This window comes from Salarias fasciatus, chromosome 13, assembly GCF_902148845.1.
Source record: "Salarias fasciatus chromosome 13, fSalaFa1.1, whole genome shotgun sequence".
In the NCBI taxonomy this organism is placed as follows: Eukaryota; Metazoa; Chordata; class Actinopteri; order Blenniiformes; family Blenniidae; genus Salarias; species Salarias fasciatus.
The window spans coordinates 14850184-14867778 of record NC_043757.1 but is presented as its reverse complement, the minus strand read 5'-3'; the positions used below and the strand labels follow the sequence as shown (position 1 = coordinate 14867778).

Sequence of the window (17595 nt, the reverse complement as noted above, 5' to 3'; positions counted from 1 at the left end):
AGCATTTACATGTGTTCTAATGAAATCAATGTCGTTGGGAGTCACTTAAATTTCCACAAGAAAAGTACTGGGTTTCATTTTTCATTCACCACTTAGTCTTGGGGTTGGATTTTGTTTGTTTGTTTTTTTCCCCCTGCATTATTGGATGTCGGACAAACAATAAAAAAAATTTGTAAATACAAAAAGAATTTAAAAAAAAATGCCATAGCAGGGCTTCAGTGTCTGGATTAGATTGAAAATAAGTAATTAACGAACAAACGAGCTGCTGATCTGTTTTTGAGTGATAAATGTTTTAAAATTGATAGTTAGTCAAATTTAAATAAAAATTGGGTTTTAATGACAATTAGACAAATATATTTTGGCTAGAATAACCGATAAAACAACTTTAGTTTGTGAAGGTCTGCTGAATATTCTGATGATCTCAGATTGTTGGCTTCAGCCCTGACCTGAGGCCCCAGCATCTTTCAGACATCATGCTCGACTCTCACGGTGATCTGACCGTAGAAGAAAGTGGCCTGACGCTCCTCCGTCGCAGCAGAAAGAGGTAATCTGCTGCCATCTTGTGGCTGAGCAGGGACTTGCAGTAAGTCACCGCCAGCATATTGGTGGGATGAAATATTTCCAGGATGACAGACTTCGCATAGATGGCCCTGCAGGTCAGTGCCGACAGTGAAGATGGAGGAGGAGTACTTGGAGTTATCAGAGGTCAAACTCTCGGAGCTGGAAGGTGGACAGGGGCGGCTGGTGGTCGGGGTGCGGGGGTCGTTACACCTGCTGTCATCTCCTTCCTTGTTGATCTGCCTGCTGTTCCCCACCATGCTCCCCACATGAGCTCGTACTTTTGCTCTGAGTCCCTGCAGAGCGTTCTGGAAACGCTTGCTGAGCAGAGCATACAGCAGAGGATTGAGGTCAGAGTTCAGCAGCACCAGCCAGTAGGAGAAGGTAACAGCGGAGGAGGGAATCAGGGTGGACTGGCCAGAAATGGCCGTTTCTGTGGCCTGAACCAGGGCCACGCTTATGTAAGGTGTCCAGCAGAGGAGGAAAGCGAAGATGACCATGAAAAGGCGCGTCACTCCGTGGTGGTTCTGCAGAGGCACACCCTGTGCCAGGAAGGAGAAGAACCTTCTGGACGCAGTGCTGCTCTCCTCTGTTGCAGCATCAGCAACATCAGAGTTGATGAAACTCCCTCCCTCTGCGTTTGCTCTCGACACAAACTGTCCGCTGACATGATAAATGAGTCTGGACGGGCAGTGCAGGCACCCGCCAGCGCCCAAGGCAGAGCTGGGACCCCTGCAGCGCTGGACAGAGTTCTCCAGGGTGTGAATCCTCCGGGCGTGGCTCCGGGCCACCTGGACAATCTTGGCGTAGCAGAACAGAATGACCAATGCGGGTAAGAGGTAGGAGAGCACGGCGGCGAAGGCGGTGTAGCCGGGACTGGCGGCCCAGTCGATCGCACAGGTGTACATGGGAGCCACGTATCTGATGGAGCTCCATCCCAGCAGGGGGGGGCAACTGGTGGCCAGGGCCTGCAGCCAGATCCACAGGACCACAGCAGAAGTCCTCCACATGGTGCAGCGGGAGCTATATCGCAGGCAGTCCATGATGGAGTGGTAGCGGTCGAGAGCAATGGCGGCCAGGGTGAGCACAGAGGCTGTGCAGTACACAGAGGAGGAGTAACCCACGTACCAACAGAGACCCTGCCAGACCAGAGAGAGACAGACACCTTACATAGACTCAACAGAGCAGCTTTAGGTCAAAATATAAATGTTGCTGAGCCTTAGAGGAGACCTACTGTAAAATCCAACCATCCATAGTTCAGGATGGACACGGCAACAAAAGGCATGACCCCTACGCCCACCAGAAGGTCGCTGATTGCCAGGTTCATGATCAGCACCGACGTCACCGAGTGGAGCGTCTTTGTTGCAGCCACAATCACGATGACAAGAGTATTACCTACACACACACACACATGCACACACAAACAAAGAAAACAGAGCTTTAAAAACAGACACAGAGGTCAAAGTGGTTCTAAAAGCATATTTTGCATCTGCAACACAACAGCAGAAACAAAAAACACCCAATATTTCAACAACTAAGCAGAGATATGTAGATTAAGTGGAACACTAAAAAGTCAACAGCAAAGCAGCATAGTATAAAAAGTGAATTAAAATTAAGATACTATGCTTTGAAATTCGTGTGACATTTTGCCTTGTGCTTGGGAATTGGAGTAAAAATCGAAAAGTCCATAATGATATTTGTACAACCAAACAAACAAACAAAAGTTTGACATCAACAAAACAAAATAATGCACCCATCTTTATGCTAATCCACCTGTGAGTAATGAAGTATGACTATATTAAAGACAGTATTAAAAAAAAACTATTTAACCTGCCATCAGGCAAGTGACCATCACTTATAAATTCTTTATTTATGTAGCGAAAAGTTCATATTGTACATAGAAACAGCATAGGGGTCTAAACAAATTGTGCAGGGGCCAAAAGTGGGTCAAATCCAGCCTGCAGGATGACTTGTAATGAAATACATGAATAAATAAAAAGACAAAAAAAAGACATGAACTAGAGTTTATTCATTAAAAAAACCCCCCACTATTTCTGATTTTCTATGGAGATTTCAAAGCAGCAGACACAATACAACTGAGACCCGACAGAAAAATTAGTATGAGCACTAAAAGCTCATCTTAAAGAGGATGAATTTGTAAAAAAAAAAAAGAAATAAATAAAAAAAAGGGAAAAATGCAGGTCCAATGCTGCAAGATGCAGTGGTGTTCCATTTATTTTATTTTACATCAGAAGGCATCAGTAAAAGTGGTTTAATGCTGAACCTGCACTTAATTTTATTTTTAATGTTCAGTTTTTAATTGAATGGAAAAGTTGTGCTAAGATTAGTTTGACAACTAAAACAAAGGACAAAAATATGAGCTGCACAGATCACTCAGATTACGATTTTACTGGTCTGGCCAACTCAAGGTCAGCTGGGCTGTATGTTACAGAAACAGTGGGGAATACGTCTCATTGCATTTTCAGCCATATTCCATCAAAAAGTGCAATTTCATTTAGCTGTTTTAATCATGTGTATTTTATAAGTCAATCTTAAGAGTAAGACTGAGTTGATAATCATTTGAGGTTATCCATGGGCTTTTGCCTTATTTTCGTGATCAACCAATCGCGCTGTGCAAATAATAAATCCGTTATCTGCACAGATCCGTCGATCTGCTGCACCGATTGAGACAATCTTGGTGCACAAAGTCGTGCAGGGAAATCGACAGATAAAATCGCTCAAAAACGTATTAATTTCAGTAGTCTCTATATGACTGCTGTGTTTTAAAGCTGCACCTCTAATAAAAAAAAAGATTTATATAATTGAACTCTCAAAATTTTCTAAAACAAAAAAAAAAATTAAAAAGAAAATACTTTATAAGCATGCGATTATTCCAATATCTACAACGAAGACGCTGGATAAGGAGTCAACAGGTCGTGGTTTACCTGCCACGGCTCCCACACACATGAGCACCACGAGGAGCTCCAGCAGCGGCTGCGCGCGCCTCCCCGCGCCGCCTCCCGCGCCGCCGGTCCAGCTGCTGTTGGTGCCTGAAGCCGCCTCCGGAGCAGAGCTCTGCCCCGAACAGGAGCCGTCCATAACCCGCAGGAAAACCTCACATGGCGCGACAAGGGAAAGAAAGGAGTGACCCCTCCTTCCAGAATCTCCCAGCTCGGGGTTAATAAAGAAACGCTCTGTTCTCCTCTGCTGCCTCTCCGACCAGACTGTCTCCAGGTGAACCAACTCAACGCCTTCTTAATGGGCTGGGAGGAACCTGCATGGACACTCGGTGCTGTTTAACCCTCCTGTCATCTAACAGGATCAATAAGAAAACTCAAAGCAAATAAAAGTACAAGTATGAAGTTTATTTATTCATTTGTAGTTTAAAAAATGACATTTAAGATTACAAGTTTAACAGGAGTATTTGATTTTGCGTTTCAGAGTGTAGATGTTGTAATACAGGAACTGACTTCCTCCTCAGTGGGGATGCTTCCATTGATAAAAGTGTCTTGCCTCCATTATTATGTAGAACAGTTAAAAACAATAACCACAAGTGAATTTAATTCATGGCTCTAGTTAAGGCACAAGAGCAGGTCTGGTGCTTCTGAGAGGACTGAAACCTGAAAGCATCATGAGAAGAACAGTCTCCACAGCAGCAGCTCGGTTTTACATTTTCATGCAAGTCGATTTTCAAAGTGTGGGATGTTTCTCCCCCAGGAGGAGCCAGAGAAGAAGAAAAATCTAGAGGCCAGGGGATCGCCTTTTCTTATAAAGCTCTGTAATGTCCAACCTTTGAGAAGCCACTGAGCACATCATTAAAACATGCTTTTAGACCACCATCTGTTGCATGTTTAACTGGGAAGATTTGCAATAAAAATAAATTATGGATTAAAATGACAAATGTAACAGTTGAAAGACATATCTCAAATTAAAATCATTGTGGTTTAAGTTCCGTAAAGGGGGGGCTCATCCTCCAGGGCTTTGAAAGACCCCTTAACTCCAGGTCAAACTGTGTGCCTGAGGAATGGCGTGAGGTCTGCATCTGGTCGTCTGAAGGCTGCAGGTTTCCTCCTCAGCTGCATTTTGAGTTGACCTCGGCGGGTCCAGAGCCGAGATGCTGTCGTGTGTATTCCCAGATCAGCAGGGCGGCGCTCACGTGCACATTCAGAGAGCGGATGACTCCTTGCTGAGGGATCTCCACACACACGTCCAACATTTGGAGTAAGTTGGCAGGAATGCCTTCACGCTCGTTGCTACGGAAGGGAAAGGGAAAAGTAAATGAAGCAAAGTTATTACCCTTGCAGCCACAATGCCACAGTAATACGAGGTGGATGAGGGGACCAGAGTGGCTGTCACTAGAGCTGCATAATATAATACATTTATAGTGACTACAAGATTAATACCTGCAAAATGCACCTTCTTTGCACTTGTTGAATTCCATAGGCTCTTAAAAACCTTCAAAAAACTCTAAAATATTACATATGCTAATATATGTGCAAAGTTGCATTTCATGTCTGTAATGTTATATTTCAAGTATTTTCCTTAATTGAAGTTGTTCAATAACATTGAACATTTTAATAAAAACTAAAAATGTGGTTTCTTTACACTCCAATGCAGCAATATGATCAAGTACTGTAATTGAAATGTGTGTTTCACACCAAAGTCTTAGACCAATTCAAAAATAATCCCGAACAAATTAATTTATACAGTTTCAATATTTAGACGTCACGTGAAAGGCAATTCGCTTGTTTCAGGACACGCACACACACACATACAAACAAAAATAGAAAAACTGTGCAAGCTGCACGAATTAATTCAGGATTGTTATCGGTATGAACCAATACTTGGGATTCCTTAAAATCCCAATCACATTTTAACATCAAACCAGTTTAACGGTTGAACGTTGCTGTATACTGCCTGCACTACACAATTTTTCCATGCTGTGCAGGTTTCATTCGACTTCCTGATGACGTCCATGTGATTTACTTTAAGAGCCCTTACAGGCAGCGGCCAAGTAAATCCCTTATTTTCTCAAGGCTTTAGAATTATGTGCAATAATTTCTTAATACAGACGACACGCGAGTGGCGGCCTGAGAGCAATCCAGCAATCAGCTGAGTGCATACTGAACAATGCGGGCCATGCAAGGCAAACAAATTGACATTCATCGATATCAGCCTCTCGCTCTCGGTGCCAGGGAAGCCCAAAACGGACATAAGTCACCAGCGCCGAACAACCTGTGATTTTTCTCGGTAGATGCAGATGTTTGTGAAAACTGACCTTTAGTTTCACATTAAGTGAATTAAAGGAAGCCACGGGGCAAAGAAGGTGCGGGTGTTTCCGATGCTGTCACTGCACAGCTAGTATTACCGGTCTGTGTAATTCATTTCCTCTGCTCTCCTTCCTGAGGGACAGCCAATTATAGCTCAGCATGCCCAGACAGGTACGCAGCGGAGAGAAGAGGTGCAAACCCCACTGGGAGCCGAACTCAACATTAAATAGCCTCGTCATCTCACACCTTTATCAGCGAGTCACAGGGGCATGGCAAGATGGAGGACTGCATGCATTCATACACATCTGGCTGTATGGAAGCAGTCACACTCATGGCTAATTGGAATTTATAGACGTGTGTGTGTGAGAGATTAAGATGATATTTTAATGCCATCCCACCCCAGAAGTAGCAGGGTCTTCTCAGGAAACTGGTAGTCCTGGAGGCTGTGACTGTTGGCGGTCTGCTCCACTCCAACAATGCAGTAGCCCTCGCTCTTCTTCGTCTGCAGGAAGTCAGTGAGCTCCGTCGGCTTCACCTGAGCAAAAGCACAACACCGGTGAGATATGTGGACGTTTTCTTTAAGACGCACGTTCTGGTTGCTTTGCTGGTACCTGCAGGTAACGTCTATGTTTCAGCAAACGTCCAGATGAACAAACAATAAAAACAGCCTCGACGATGTGTGTTGACACCAAGAAAGACTAAAATAAAACGTTCACCAGAAAAATAACAATAAAATCCCAGACCATAAATATTGTACACTTTGTCCATTCTTAATGTATTGAGATCTGCATCCTGATGTCAATACAAATTTATTTTGCAAGATCTTATAACAGAAAACCTTTTTTTTCTGCACAGGATGATAAAAAAAACCCCTGCTGTCTTCTGCATGGTGCTCTCATCAACAGCAGATGTTTGTGCTCCATACTCGGAGACTCCAGGGTATAAGCTGTTTTTTCTTTTCCTCAAACTTAAATGGAAAAAATAACCCTCTCTCATGTGAAATGCTACAGTACCAGAGCCCAAAATCTCCAAATGGTGATTGAGGAGGGAGTTGAGCATTTCAGTGAGGATGCAGACTGATCTTTTGACAGTTTTCTTAGTCACTGCAGGACAGGAAGCTGTTACGAGAACGCTGCTGTGAAAGGCTGCTGTGCTGAAAAAGATTGCTTTCACCCTAATTTCACCCGCTTTTAATAACATGTCCATCACGATGATGAGAATACATCATCAGTTGATTCATTGCACCTCACCTCCAACAGAGGAAGCCACAGCTCAGAGGAGACGCTCAGGGCCTGGAAGTGTTTGTCAGTGACGTGGCGGAGGCTGTCCAGGACCAGAGCGCTGGCACCGAAGATCTCACATGTTCTGCACAGACCTGCAAAAAACCAACGAAGAAAAAAGAAAAGGAAAGTGACAATGATACCTTTTCTTACAAGGGAATTTAATGTTTCAGTGCTTCAGGTCAAGCATGATAACAGGTTTCCTGTGTTTTTAATGGCAGCTACTCTGCTTGCTAAACACCATGACCACTTATTAGGAAAAAAGCCACGAGTTGAATCGTCTCTGACCTCCCAGATTGGTGGGCTTGTCGATAAGCGAGGCCACAACCAGCAGAGCGCCGTGCAGTTTTCCCAGTCGAGCGGCTCTCTGTGGGGGAACCAGCTGAAGTTCCAGCTCCTGCTCGTGAATCCCCAACCCCCAGGGGGTGATCTTCTTCTGCACCTCGGCCCAGCGCTCCTCCTTATCCTGCTCACCTTGAAAACACAACGCCATTGCCACTCGGTGAGAGATCTCACCGGGTCTCGGGGCACTGCTCGGTGAAACGTGTTACTGTACTTTTGTCTTGTTGGATCCAGTCTCCAGGCTGCAGCTGATTCAAATCAGAAACAGGATTTTGCAGAGGAAAAGATGGACTTTCTAAGAAGTAAGGCAGCTTCTCAAACTTCCAGGTTGGTATCCATTCATCATCGGCCAATTCTGAGAGGCTGGGGAATGTGAAAAATATTGTCTAAAAAAGCAAAAGAGAACACGAAAAAACATGTTACAAAGCATTGCTCTGATGAAATTCATCTGTTAAGCAGAAATCTGATCATGAACCTCAACACTGTAATCCCTGATCGGATGAAAGGCACCAAAGAAGAAGTGCTCCTGAATCCTCATCCAGTTCTTGTTAGCATTTCTAAACAACAGACGAAAAAAAATCACATTAGAGGAAATACACTGCTGTGTTACTACGAGTCTTTTACTACTACATCAGCAGTTCTGCTCTCACCCGGTGCTCTGCATGGACTCAGCCTGGTTCAGACAGGACTTGATCACAGAGGACAGTCCTTTCAAGGCATCGGCCTCTTCTCCCGCCTGGTCTTCTGCCAGGCTCCACACCCTCTTCAGGGCCAGTAAGGCGTACAAGCGAACACTGAAGTTATGGTTGAAACAGGACTGCAGGATGACATCGAGCGCTTTATGCAGCTGCACCGCCTGAAGCACGCAGGGGAAGAAATGTTGTGAAAAGCGAGCAAAGAGAAACATGCCTGAGAGGAAGAGAATAATCCGAGGTGTTACCTTATCCCTGATACTGGGGAGGATGACGCTAAAATGCACCAGGACTGACAAAAAGGTGCAGACACTTGTCTTGGTCTTGTCATGATCCTGTGCGGGAAAACACTTGATGGTTGGTGATTACACACACACACTACACACACGTGATTGTATTTCCTGTAAAGGTGGAGGGTGAACAGCAGCTCACCATGCTGAAGCAGGCCCACAAGCTGTCGATGTGTTGAGGGTAGCGAACGAGGATCAGAATCATCATCCACTCGATGAGGTACTTCACTGAGGCCTGGTTCGCGCAGAACCCGGCTTCATACACACCGCTCAGCAGAGTGGCAACAAAGTCCTGCAAACACAATCAGGAGACAGGAAACACTTACTCTGTGATTTCTGTTTTTTGGTTTTTTTTCCAGACTGTAGCTGCTTTACCTTTCTGAGTTTGGGGAGCAGCTGCAGCAGAGTCTGCCATATTCTGTTTTTGACACGATGTTGCAGGGAGTTGCTATAGTAACGCACTTTTGACCTTGATATGCTATTATCCTGGTAAAAGAGAATGAAAAGAGTAATGGAAAATTATGTTAAGTTCTGAACTCATTATCATGCATCAAATGCAATCCAAATGTCACATGACAGAAAAGTAGCTTTTGCAAAAGATAAACTAAAAACCGTGAACTATGAAGTCCCTCAGTTCACCCTATTAACTCTCTCGATGAGGATGAGAACAATACACGAGTGATTTTCAAGTGGCAACAATAAGAAATGTCAGGCTAAAAGTGTAAAAAAAGCAGAAGCATGGTCAACAAATCCTGAAAGGACAGAACAACCACCACAAATTATGGTACAAACACAAGCAAGCATTAAATTTAACACTGTTCTCACCTTTCCTACCTGCATTTCAATTGCAAACGTCACAATCCAACCATTCATTTGTGATTACTTAGTGGTCATTAAATCTAATAAAAAATGTAACAGCTTAGACATTCACACAAATTACAAATTGTTACAAGTAAAAAAAAAATCTGTCTCAACTTTCAAAAATGCATAATTAGAAAACAAAAACAATTAAAAAGCTTTAAATTCTTATATTTTAGCTGAATAATATCTGTGTTTTTCTAACTTGTCCGTTCACAGTTTGTGTTCTCCAATGATATCAGTAGTTTTATTCATTCCTTGTCACCTGTGAGGCTCAGTGAACCGTCTAAACTCAAAGTGACTGCTATCATAAAGATAAAAAGAAAACGTAGGTATGAAACCTACACTTTCTCTAACCTGTGATTTCTTCACTACAATAGCTATATGGCGTTTTATCAGCACCACTTTCAAGATATCATCTGTAATTTTCAACTAATGACTGTTTTCTACAGTTTCCTCCAGGACGGCGCCTCACTGCAGCAGCTCGTCTTGCTCTTCTCCAGAGGTCGGAATACGATTGGTGACCCACTTTCTCAGCTTACAGCTTTCCTATTAACATTTCTAATATCAGATGATGTTAAAATAAAACGGCAACAATGGCATTCTCAACATCCCTCTTCTTCTGTTTTTTCTAAATAAGGCCCGAGACTTGCGGGTTGCTGGTGCCAATCCGAGGTGAATGTGAGTGACAACAGAACACATCCTGACAGGACAGTCCACCTCAGAGGCGATTAAACACTCATAAAGGAAAGCAATAAACTCTTTTCTAACACAACTTTAATGATTTTATTTTCTTTGTGAAATAAGTTTCAACAGTTATCTGATTTTAACCCGTTTTGTTGAATCTAGCACAAAACTAGAACAACTTGCCTTTTTCAACAGATCCATGACGATTTCCTCCATCAGTGTCTCATGCTGCGCATTGGAAGGATCCAGGCGATTGAGGAAAGCCATCACACATGTGCGAGGCAACTGATCATCCCTGTTATCACTGGAAAGTTAAAACAGCAGTGATCTTGTGAAATTATGTGCAAGCCGAGAGAGACCTCTAGAGGTAGCGCTTTGATTCACAGCCACGTGGAGAGAACTCACAGAAAACTCTGTCTCACCTTGGAATAGCAACATTGGCCGCACACGCCTCACCGAGCTGCTCCACGTATAAGTGGACATCCTGAACGAGTCTATAAAAGAACAGGAAATAAACAAACAGTTAACTAGCTGAGAGAAACTACGGAGCAAATTCTGGAATGGATGTGAGGACTGACCGCTGGTCTCTCCTGAACACCGGTCCATAGATACAAGCCTCAGTGACGATGTTCATGTGGCTGAAGACACTGGCAAACACAGCGTCGTCCTGCGGTCCGCTGCCTCTATCAGCAGGCAGCCACGTCTGGCAGCAGTGCTGGAGCAGCACGCCGAACACGCCGCTCTTCGACTGGGACAACTCCATTAGCTCGGCGCCTATCTAAAAACACAACACACGAGATCATAAAAGCTGGAAAAGCGGTTTTCTGTGCTCCAGTGTTCTCCGTGTCGAACAGTGAGGTGTGTCCAACCTGCTTCAAGGTGACCAGAAGTGTTGAGGCCTGAGTGTGTGTCAGCTGGAGCAGTTTTTGCTGGAAAGCCATGGAGATGAAGCCTTTCAGGGCCGGCCAGAAATCATGAGCATTGGTGCTGAGGCCCTGTACGAGCTCCCAGCTCTGAGTGACAGCCTCCACACAGAGGGGCTCAGCATCCTGCACCAACTGCAGCAAAAAAAAAAAAAAAAAAAAAAAAAAAAAAAAAAAAAAAAAAAATATATATATATATATATATATATATATATATATACACACACACACACACACACACACATACACATTAACAGATTTTGTCTTCATGAAAGGAACTCCAAACTTACTTGCGGCAGCACTGTTTCCATGCAGGCGAGCACAGGCAGCACCAGGTCACTGGGCAGCAGAGATAAAGCCTCTATGCCACAACTCAGCACAGCCTTGAGAGTCTCGGAGGCCTCGGCAGCGTGGATCGGCTCGGGAACCCCAACAGCCTTCGTCAGAAAGTTGAGACAGAGCCATTGATCACGCATGAAACTGGCAGCGATGCGACCCCATTCCTGCAGGAGAAGGCCTTGCTCTTCCAGATCGTTGCTGATAAAGGAGGACATACCATTATTTCATGTTGGCCCCTTTGAACGATAGATTTTCAGGTATTACGATTACTCCACTCACCAAGTGCAGTCTGTTATTGATGGTTTCAGGAGACGCTTATTGATGTTTCCCAGAGACGTTTCATTTTGTGACATTGAAGACTCTGGACTGTAGAAGTAATGATTCAGCGATTTCAAATCAGAAAGACTTTCTGGTTGCATGTTGATCAATTTCTGCTCCATCAGGTAACATACTGTGGCCAGGGATGCCATGGCCACAGATTTAGTTACTTGGCTCACCACAGAAGGGACCTGACCAAAGAAAACGGAGTACGAGTAATCAATCGGACTAATGAGCTTCGTGACAGATGCATAAATATTTAGTTTGGTACCTGCGGACCGGGTTCTCTCAGGAGTCTCAGGCTGGACTTGATGAGTTTTGAGAAACCACTGTTAAGTGCTTCATTGCGCTGCTGTGTTGTGGAGCCGAACGTGACAGCCAGCTGTGTCAGGACAGAGAGATACAGCTGTGCTCGCTCTATGTCAAACAGCTGTAACTGGAGAAGACACATCAGAGTGAGAGACCAGTAGAATCTACATGACTGGAGTGACGCTGATCTGCTTAATTTGCTTTTTACCTCCTGCAGCTCCCCAGACAACCGCCGAAAGATAAAAGCCTGGATCGGATTGACAAGTTTGGAAATTGCTTTCTCCAAAACAACCATCACACTGTTCCCTGTAAAAAAAAAAATGGAAAGAGAGGATGTCTTATGTTTCTGTGCCATCCAGAATCAAAACTCTGCCTGAGAGAGTAACAGCATGAGATGCAATGTCAAGTCAAAGTTTAAATCAATAAAAAAAAAAGCCAGAAGTTCTCAGAGAAAGACTGCAGGGATAACAGTAAAAATGTGACCAAACTTTAAATTAGGAGAGAATGATATATCCATACAACAATCTACTAAAAGCTGGTCTTGCGTTCATTGAAGACTACTCCAGGTACCGGTAAATTTTGGTGAATTCATGGTACGCCCTCCAGACCCCAGTCCATCACAGAGAGACTCATGCATGCCTTCACTATTACGCTGAATTTAAAGATACCATTTCTTTGAACCACAAGAAAAAGGAAGAGTATCAAACAGAACCCATGCATGCACAGGTAGAAGGTGCAAACTCCACCTAAAGAAAAGCATGGCACTAGAATCATAACCAGGTGTTCCTGTAGAGAGATAATCATGCTAATAAACCACTACAGGCCAGTATAAAAACAGGCGCCTTCTCAGACTCATTTAACTAGATTTGTTTGGTGTTGTTTGGATCATAAGCAGCATGTCATGGAGTGCACTTCAGAGGGTCCAGGTACACCCTAACACACCTTAACTGAAATGGATCTTTTCAAAATTTTCACTAAAGATAGCTAAGATGCAACAGCTCTTAAATGAAAAATCTCAAAATATCTCAGTAAAATGAAAGCGAAAGAAAGACAGTTGCGGTGTCATAAGCAAATGCCAGTCTGATGTATAAAACGACAGGTGACACTATAGAGTGAGAAAAAAAATAGATGCAAAAGGACACTAAAGAAACAATTAGCAGGAGAACGCTAATGATTTGTTTGCTGCATAAATGCACACATCCATCTGCTGCACAAGCTGCATATTCATATTGGTGGGCCTGACAGCTACGGGAGTGAATCAGCTTTCTCATGACAGACCTTGCTCCTCTCCAACACGCCGACAGCTTGGCGCTGCTCCGAGCTGAAGCAAGCTGAGCACGAGCTGCAGGCTCCTGTCACTCTTCTGAAGAGGCAAGTAGATATGGGTGCTGAGTTTGCTCAGGGTGTCCAGCAGGGGAGACAGTAATGACTCCAGAGTGTTGCTGATCTCTGCTCCTTGTCGACGCCTCTCCATGTCCACACACAGCAAAATGACTCGAGCCAACTTATAGGCCTCTCTCGAGTCAGGCAACCTTTCGGCCTGGCCTGGAGGACAGAAAAAATAGTCTTCAATGGATTTGAAACATATTAAGAAGGAGCAATCACTCTGTTGCACTGCACCGCTTTCGACATACCTGTGCTGGCTGGAACTCGGAGATAGGACTGTATCTCTTTTTCAGCATAAGCCGCGACAGTTTCCTCATTTGCAGAAGCACTTATGCAATCTCCATCAGTGGTCAATGGATGGAAACTGCTTTCATTTTCCAGTAACCAGGCACAGACCTGCAGAGATGGCAATTATGTAGAATGAGGTAAAACCTTATTTCAATACATTTTAAATGGACTTTCGTATCATCAGTCTCTGTATGTCACAGCGCACCTGATCCCACAGCTTCGTGCCTCTGCACAGGGACTCATCTGCACGGAAATGCATCAGAAAATTGAAAACATCATCCAGGGTCACTGTACCCTGCAAAAACATAACATTAAATTAATGTAACACTTCACACATCTGAAGCTGCATAGGTTGGCATAAACAGAAACGGAAATCATTTTTGCTTGTTGGTGAAACAGTCACAGGTAAAAATGAACATTTAAACATAGTATTCATCTTTACTTTGCTCCTTTATGATCCCTTATGACATGAAAAATTACCTCATGTTTAACAGTAAAATTATTTTAATTAAACTTTAAAAACTATAATTTGGTGTTCTTGTATCGAGGATGATGCTTTAAGGCCCTCACAATGATAAAAGGCCATCCCTGCTGTTTTTAAATGATTAGTTCTGCCGTACCACGATAGTCAGAGAGAAGGCGCTATTCAGCAGGAAACACTGTGTGGCTCCTCTCAGCAGGACTTGGTGTGTGATCATGGTGCATCGCAGCACTTCTCTGTAAAACAAACAAAAAGACCTCATTGGCTTGTTCAATCCGCCCGTCTCCTGGTGAACGCGATGAGTCAGTCACCTGAGAGCGGTCAGTCCACTGCTTCCCAACAGCGGACTTGTGGGGAGTTTGGACAGAGCCTGAGAAACAAAGAGGAGGGGCACCGCACACCAGTGCTTCGAGCCGAGCTGCTGGATCAGCTGGAGCAACACACAACCTGCACAGCAAAGAAAACAGCCGGCCGTGAACGGGCAACGAAACCGTGAGACGTGGGTCAGAGTTCTGATGAAGAGTGTGTACTTCTCTGCTCTGGCGGCAGGCTGCTGAAGAAGGTGGTCATGAAGACTTGGAGTTTCACCCCGAGCTCAGGACAGTCTCCTACATTCTGCCCGACTGACCTAAACACCAAAAGAGCCAGTTTCACTGAGGCGCACGCACAACAATTACTTTTGGGTAAATGACTGATTTTAAGCCCTCACCTGTGGAAGAGTGACGTTTCAGAGAGTACATCCATAAAGGGGCCGACAATGAACTTCAGATGAGAAGAAAAATTTAAAAATTACTGCTGAGTTATTTCAGTGCAGAAGGAAACATCAGTCTGGACGGCTGTAATCGCTTTGTTTCCGAGTCCACACCTGAGAAAAAGCTGAAGCGAAGGCCGGCTGCTTCAGGACCTGCAGCTCCAGCAGATGACACACTCCTTCTTTCATTAAGGACTTGTTCTCACTGTGGAACATGCGCTGGTAAACACACAGCAGCCAGGAGGGGTGGAAAAGGCCTTGACCTGACACACACACACACACATGCAGACAGACAGACAATTGGCCTCGAAAACAGGAACAACCTACAAAGGTGAGACACGGCGTTCTCAAACCAAGCAACATCTGCAGCTTTATTACATTTTCAAGTGAGTGAAAGGTTTGCACATGAAGAAAAAACTGTTGGGTTTAGTGTATTTTATATTGTTGACTGGGTTAATTTCATTTGTACTTCTGAGCTCACTTTTAAGTTTATCTACGGATGTGTATTAAAAATGTATTATTCCAGGTTTACTTTTTTTGTGTTTGATAGCAAATACAGAAATAATCATGTTTTTCACTGATGCTTTCGCAAGATGCTTTCACCCTAAATTAAAAACCTAAAAGGTAAAAATATTTTTTTAATGAGAAATCCTTTGCCAAAGGTGCTAAGTTAACCAAGACTAATCTGACTGATTGTGCGTTGCTTATTTGTCTGTTTGATGACATGTGGGCTCAGCTCCAGCACCCCCAACTTTGACTTGGACAAAGTAGTTCATACAGGATGGATAGAAGATTGAATAAGTAGAAAAGCAATGAAAACTGATGTGTACAGAAAGGCAGTAGCTTTCCCTCCTCTCTATTTGGTGATTTTTTTAAGCATCTTTTATTATATGTCATTACTTTCTAAAACCTGTCAATCTTTAACATATTTGTTGAAGTTATGAAAATACCAAAGAAACTTTCAATTGCAGCCTTACCTTGACTATCATTTACCGTTGTTTGGACCAGTGTGTCTATTCTGTTCAAAACTGGCCGAACAACATGCACCTGTGTATGAGAAAAAACAACCGTGATGGTCAGCACAGAACAGACAGTGAAGAAACAAACACATGGGATTTCCTACCTGGTTTTCCTCCAGTGTTTCCATGACCAGCACATAATCCTCCCAGAACTCTCTGAGCACCTTGCTCTGGGTGGGGCTCCACTTAAACAAGGTCTCATCTGAAATCATTTGAGGAAAGGTTAAAATCTACTCATGTAAACCCAAAACTGGATCCCTTTCAGCGAATCTGAGCAACTCACCTTGCTGTGATGGAGCAGGAGGACAGAGTGAGCCCTCCTGCTCTGACAGGGCTGCACACCTCTTCAACAGGTACAATGCCCTTTTCCGTGACAGGTTGTCTCTGTGAGTCAGTCCGTCCTGGATCATCCTCCAGAACTGCGCGGACAGTCGAGGATCGGGCGCACAGGAAGCGGTGGAGGAGGCGGACAGGCCGTGAGGGTTCAGGAGGTGATCTGACAGGGCTGTCAAACACAGCAGTGTCCGCTCTGTAACCACAGCTGTGCGGGTGGAGGAGTGCCAGCAGCACAGATCATCCAGGATCAAGCCGAGGACGCCTGCTGACCCCACACCGCTGCAGCTGCTCAGCAGAGGGACCAGGACCCTGGAGATGACCCTGGAGACCTGCGCGTCGGGGAGCCTTCTGATGCAGGACAGGGCAGAGGACACGGTGCTGGCGGTGAACTGCTCATCCAACGACAGTAAAGGCAGCAGAGCAGCGAGAACTTCACCGGCGACCTCCACACCGAGACGTCCCGGACTGGGCACCCCCTCCTCCGCCGGGTGCAGTGAGGGCAGGACGGACAGAGCCACTCGCCTGGAAGCGTCCTGACCGCACAGACGGACGCAGACAGCCAGCAGCCTGCAGCCGGCGGCTGTGCTCTCCCGGCACACCTGCCCGTCCCCTGCCGCTGCTGAGATTTGAGACAGGAGAGGAAGACATTTTTTCCAAATAACCGACTCGATTTTTTCACGAATGCAGCGTCTTTCTGCGCTCGGAACTGTAGACGAGCCCGAGTCGTCCAGGAGAGGTCCCAGCGCTTCAATGAACGCTGTCAGCGCCTCCAGCTGCTCCGTCTGCGGACTGGACTCCTCCGGCCAAGACAGAGCCTCAAACAACGCGCCGTGGTCCGGAGAGCCGGAAAGGACCGCGTTCAGTAACACCGAGTTCATGGTGGGTGAGTTATTTATTATAAAACCAATACTGGGTGAAGTGAAGATACGCGTCCGGCTGCCTCCCTGCTCTCCGCCGCCATGGGCAGCACGTTTTCCTACAGGATGTAAACTTCCGTACACGTAACTTCAAACTCTCGCGAGAGTTCGAGGCGGGTTGTTTACAAGACACAGAAGAGCGCGTGAGCGAGATGTGCGTGTACAAGAGGAAAACAGATTTAATCAAAATATATGTGAACAAAATGTGGTCAGAAAGCCCTAAATGTCACTGAATTCATTTTCAGGAAAATATGAGCTCGAGCAAAAACATTGAAAGTTTTTTTTTTTATATAATCCTCTGAAAAAAGTATTTATTTAAGCTTACTGTTGAAAACTAGTCTCTGTTTATTTAGCAGACACTGAATACAAACCAACATGTTTGAAACTTTGTAGTCTTTACAAAGTTTTATCATCTGCTCAAGCACATGATGTGTATCTTCTTACATATTCAACAATTCATGTTGGGAATTATAAAAGGAAATGGCTGAAATCTTGCAATCTTTTGCAATGTCCCTGATTTGTGATTTTGGAGAAACGGGTCAACATTTCTG

At 44.5% G+C, this 17595-nt stretch overlaps 2 protein-coding genes across 3 annotated transcripts; both read right to left on the bottom strand.

Moving 5' to 3' along the window:
• Window positions 1-447: 447 nt before the first annotated feature.
• On the bottom strand, window positions 448-3657 carry LOC115399336 (5-hydroxytryptamine receptor 1D). The gene is made up of 3 exons (XM_030106656.1): window positions 3504-3657; window positions 1793-1953; window positions 448-1697 (listed from the first exon to the last, which is right to left on the bottom strand). The coding sequence occupies exons 1-3, from the start codon at window positions 3655-3657 to the stop codon at window positions 465-467; spliced, it is 1548 nt and encodes a 515-aa protein (XP_029962516.1). The 3' UTR covers window positions 448-464.
• Window positions 3658-3947: 290 nt separating this feature from the next.
• On the bottom strand, window positions 3948-17012 carry tarbp1 (TAR (HIV-1) RNA binding protein 1). Of its 2 annotated transcripts, none has more exons than XM_030106963.1 (29): window positions 16075-17012; window positions 15896-15993; window positions 15750-15819; window positions 14887-15035; window positions 14731-14783; window positions 14552-14649; window positions 14333-14468; window positions 14161-14257; window positions 13746-13835; window positions 13501-13648; window positions 13145-13411; window positions 12075-12172; window positions 11829-11993; window positions 11519-11748; window positions 11191-11437; window positions 10847-11035; window positions 10556-10755; window positions 10400-10471; window positions 10161-10281; window positions 8808-8918; window positions 8575-8724; window positions 8391-8477; window positions 8101-8306; window positions 7926-8007; window positions 7665-7836; window positions 7397-7582; window positions 7079-7203; window positions 6227-6363; window positions 3948-4811 (listed from the first exon to the last, which is right to left on the bottom strand). In XM_030106963.1, the coding sequence occupies exons 1-29, from the start codon at window positions 17003-17005 to the stop codon at window positions 4631-4633; spliced, it is 4896 nt and encodes a 1631-aa protein (XP_029962823.1). In that variant the 5' UTR covers window positions 17006-17012; the 3' UTR covers window positions 3948-4630. The 2 variants fall into 2 exon arrangements, with proteins under 2 accessions (XP_029962823.1, XP_029962824.1); XM_030106964.1 differs by having other exon boundaries at window positions 11829-11987.
• Between the last annotated feature and the right edge of the window lie 583 nt (window positions 17013-17595).

Coding starts and splice junctions, on each gene's coding strand:
- LOC115399336 (XM_030106656.1), bottom strand. CDS start 3,657: ATGGACGGCTCCTGTTCGGGGCAGAGCTCTGCTCCGGAGGCGGCTTCA. Junction 1,954..3,503: donor GTGTGTGGGAGCCGTGGCAG/GTAAACCACGAC, acceptor GTGTGTGTGTAG/GTAATACTCTTGTCATCGTG. Junction 1,698..1,792: donor ATGGATGGTTGGATTTTACA/GTAGGTCTCCTC, acceptor CTGGTCTGGCAG/GGTCTCTGTTGGTACGTGGG.
- tarbp1 (XM_030106963.1), bottom strand. CDS start 17,005: ATGAACTCGGTGTTACTGAACGCGGTCCTTTCCGGCTCTCCGGACCAC. Junction 10,472..10,555: donor GTGTTCAGGAGAGACCAGCG/GTCAGTCCTCAC, acceptor GTTCTTTTATAG/ACTCGTTCAGGATGTCCACT. Junction 8,919..10,160: donor TCATGGATCTGTTGAAAAAG/GCAAGTTGTTCT, acceptor CTCTTTTACCAG/GATAATAGCATATCAAGGTC.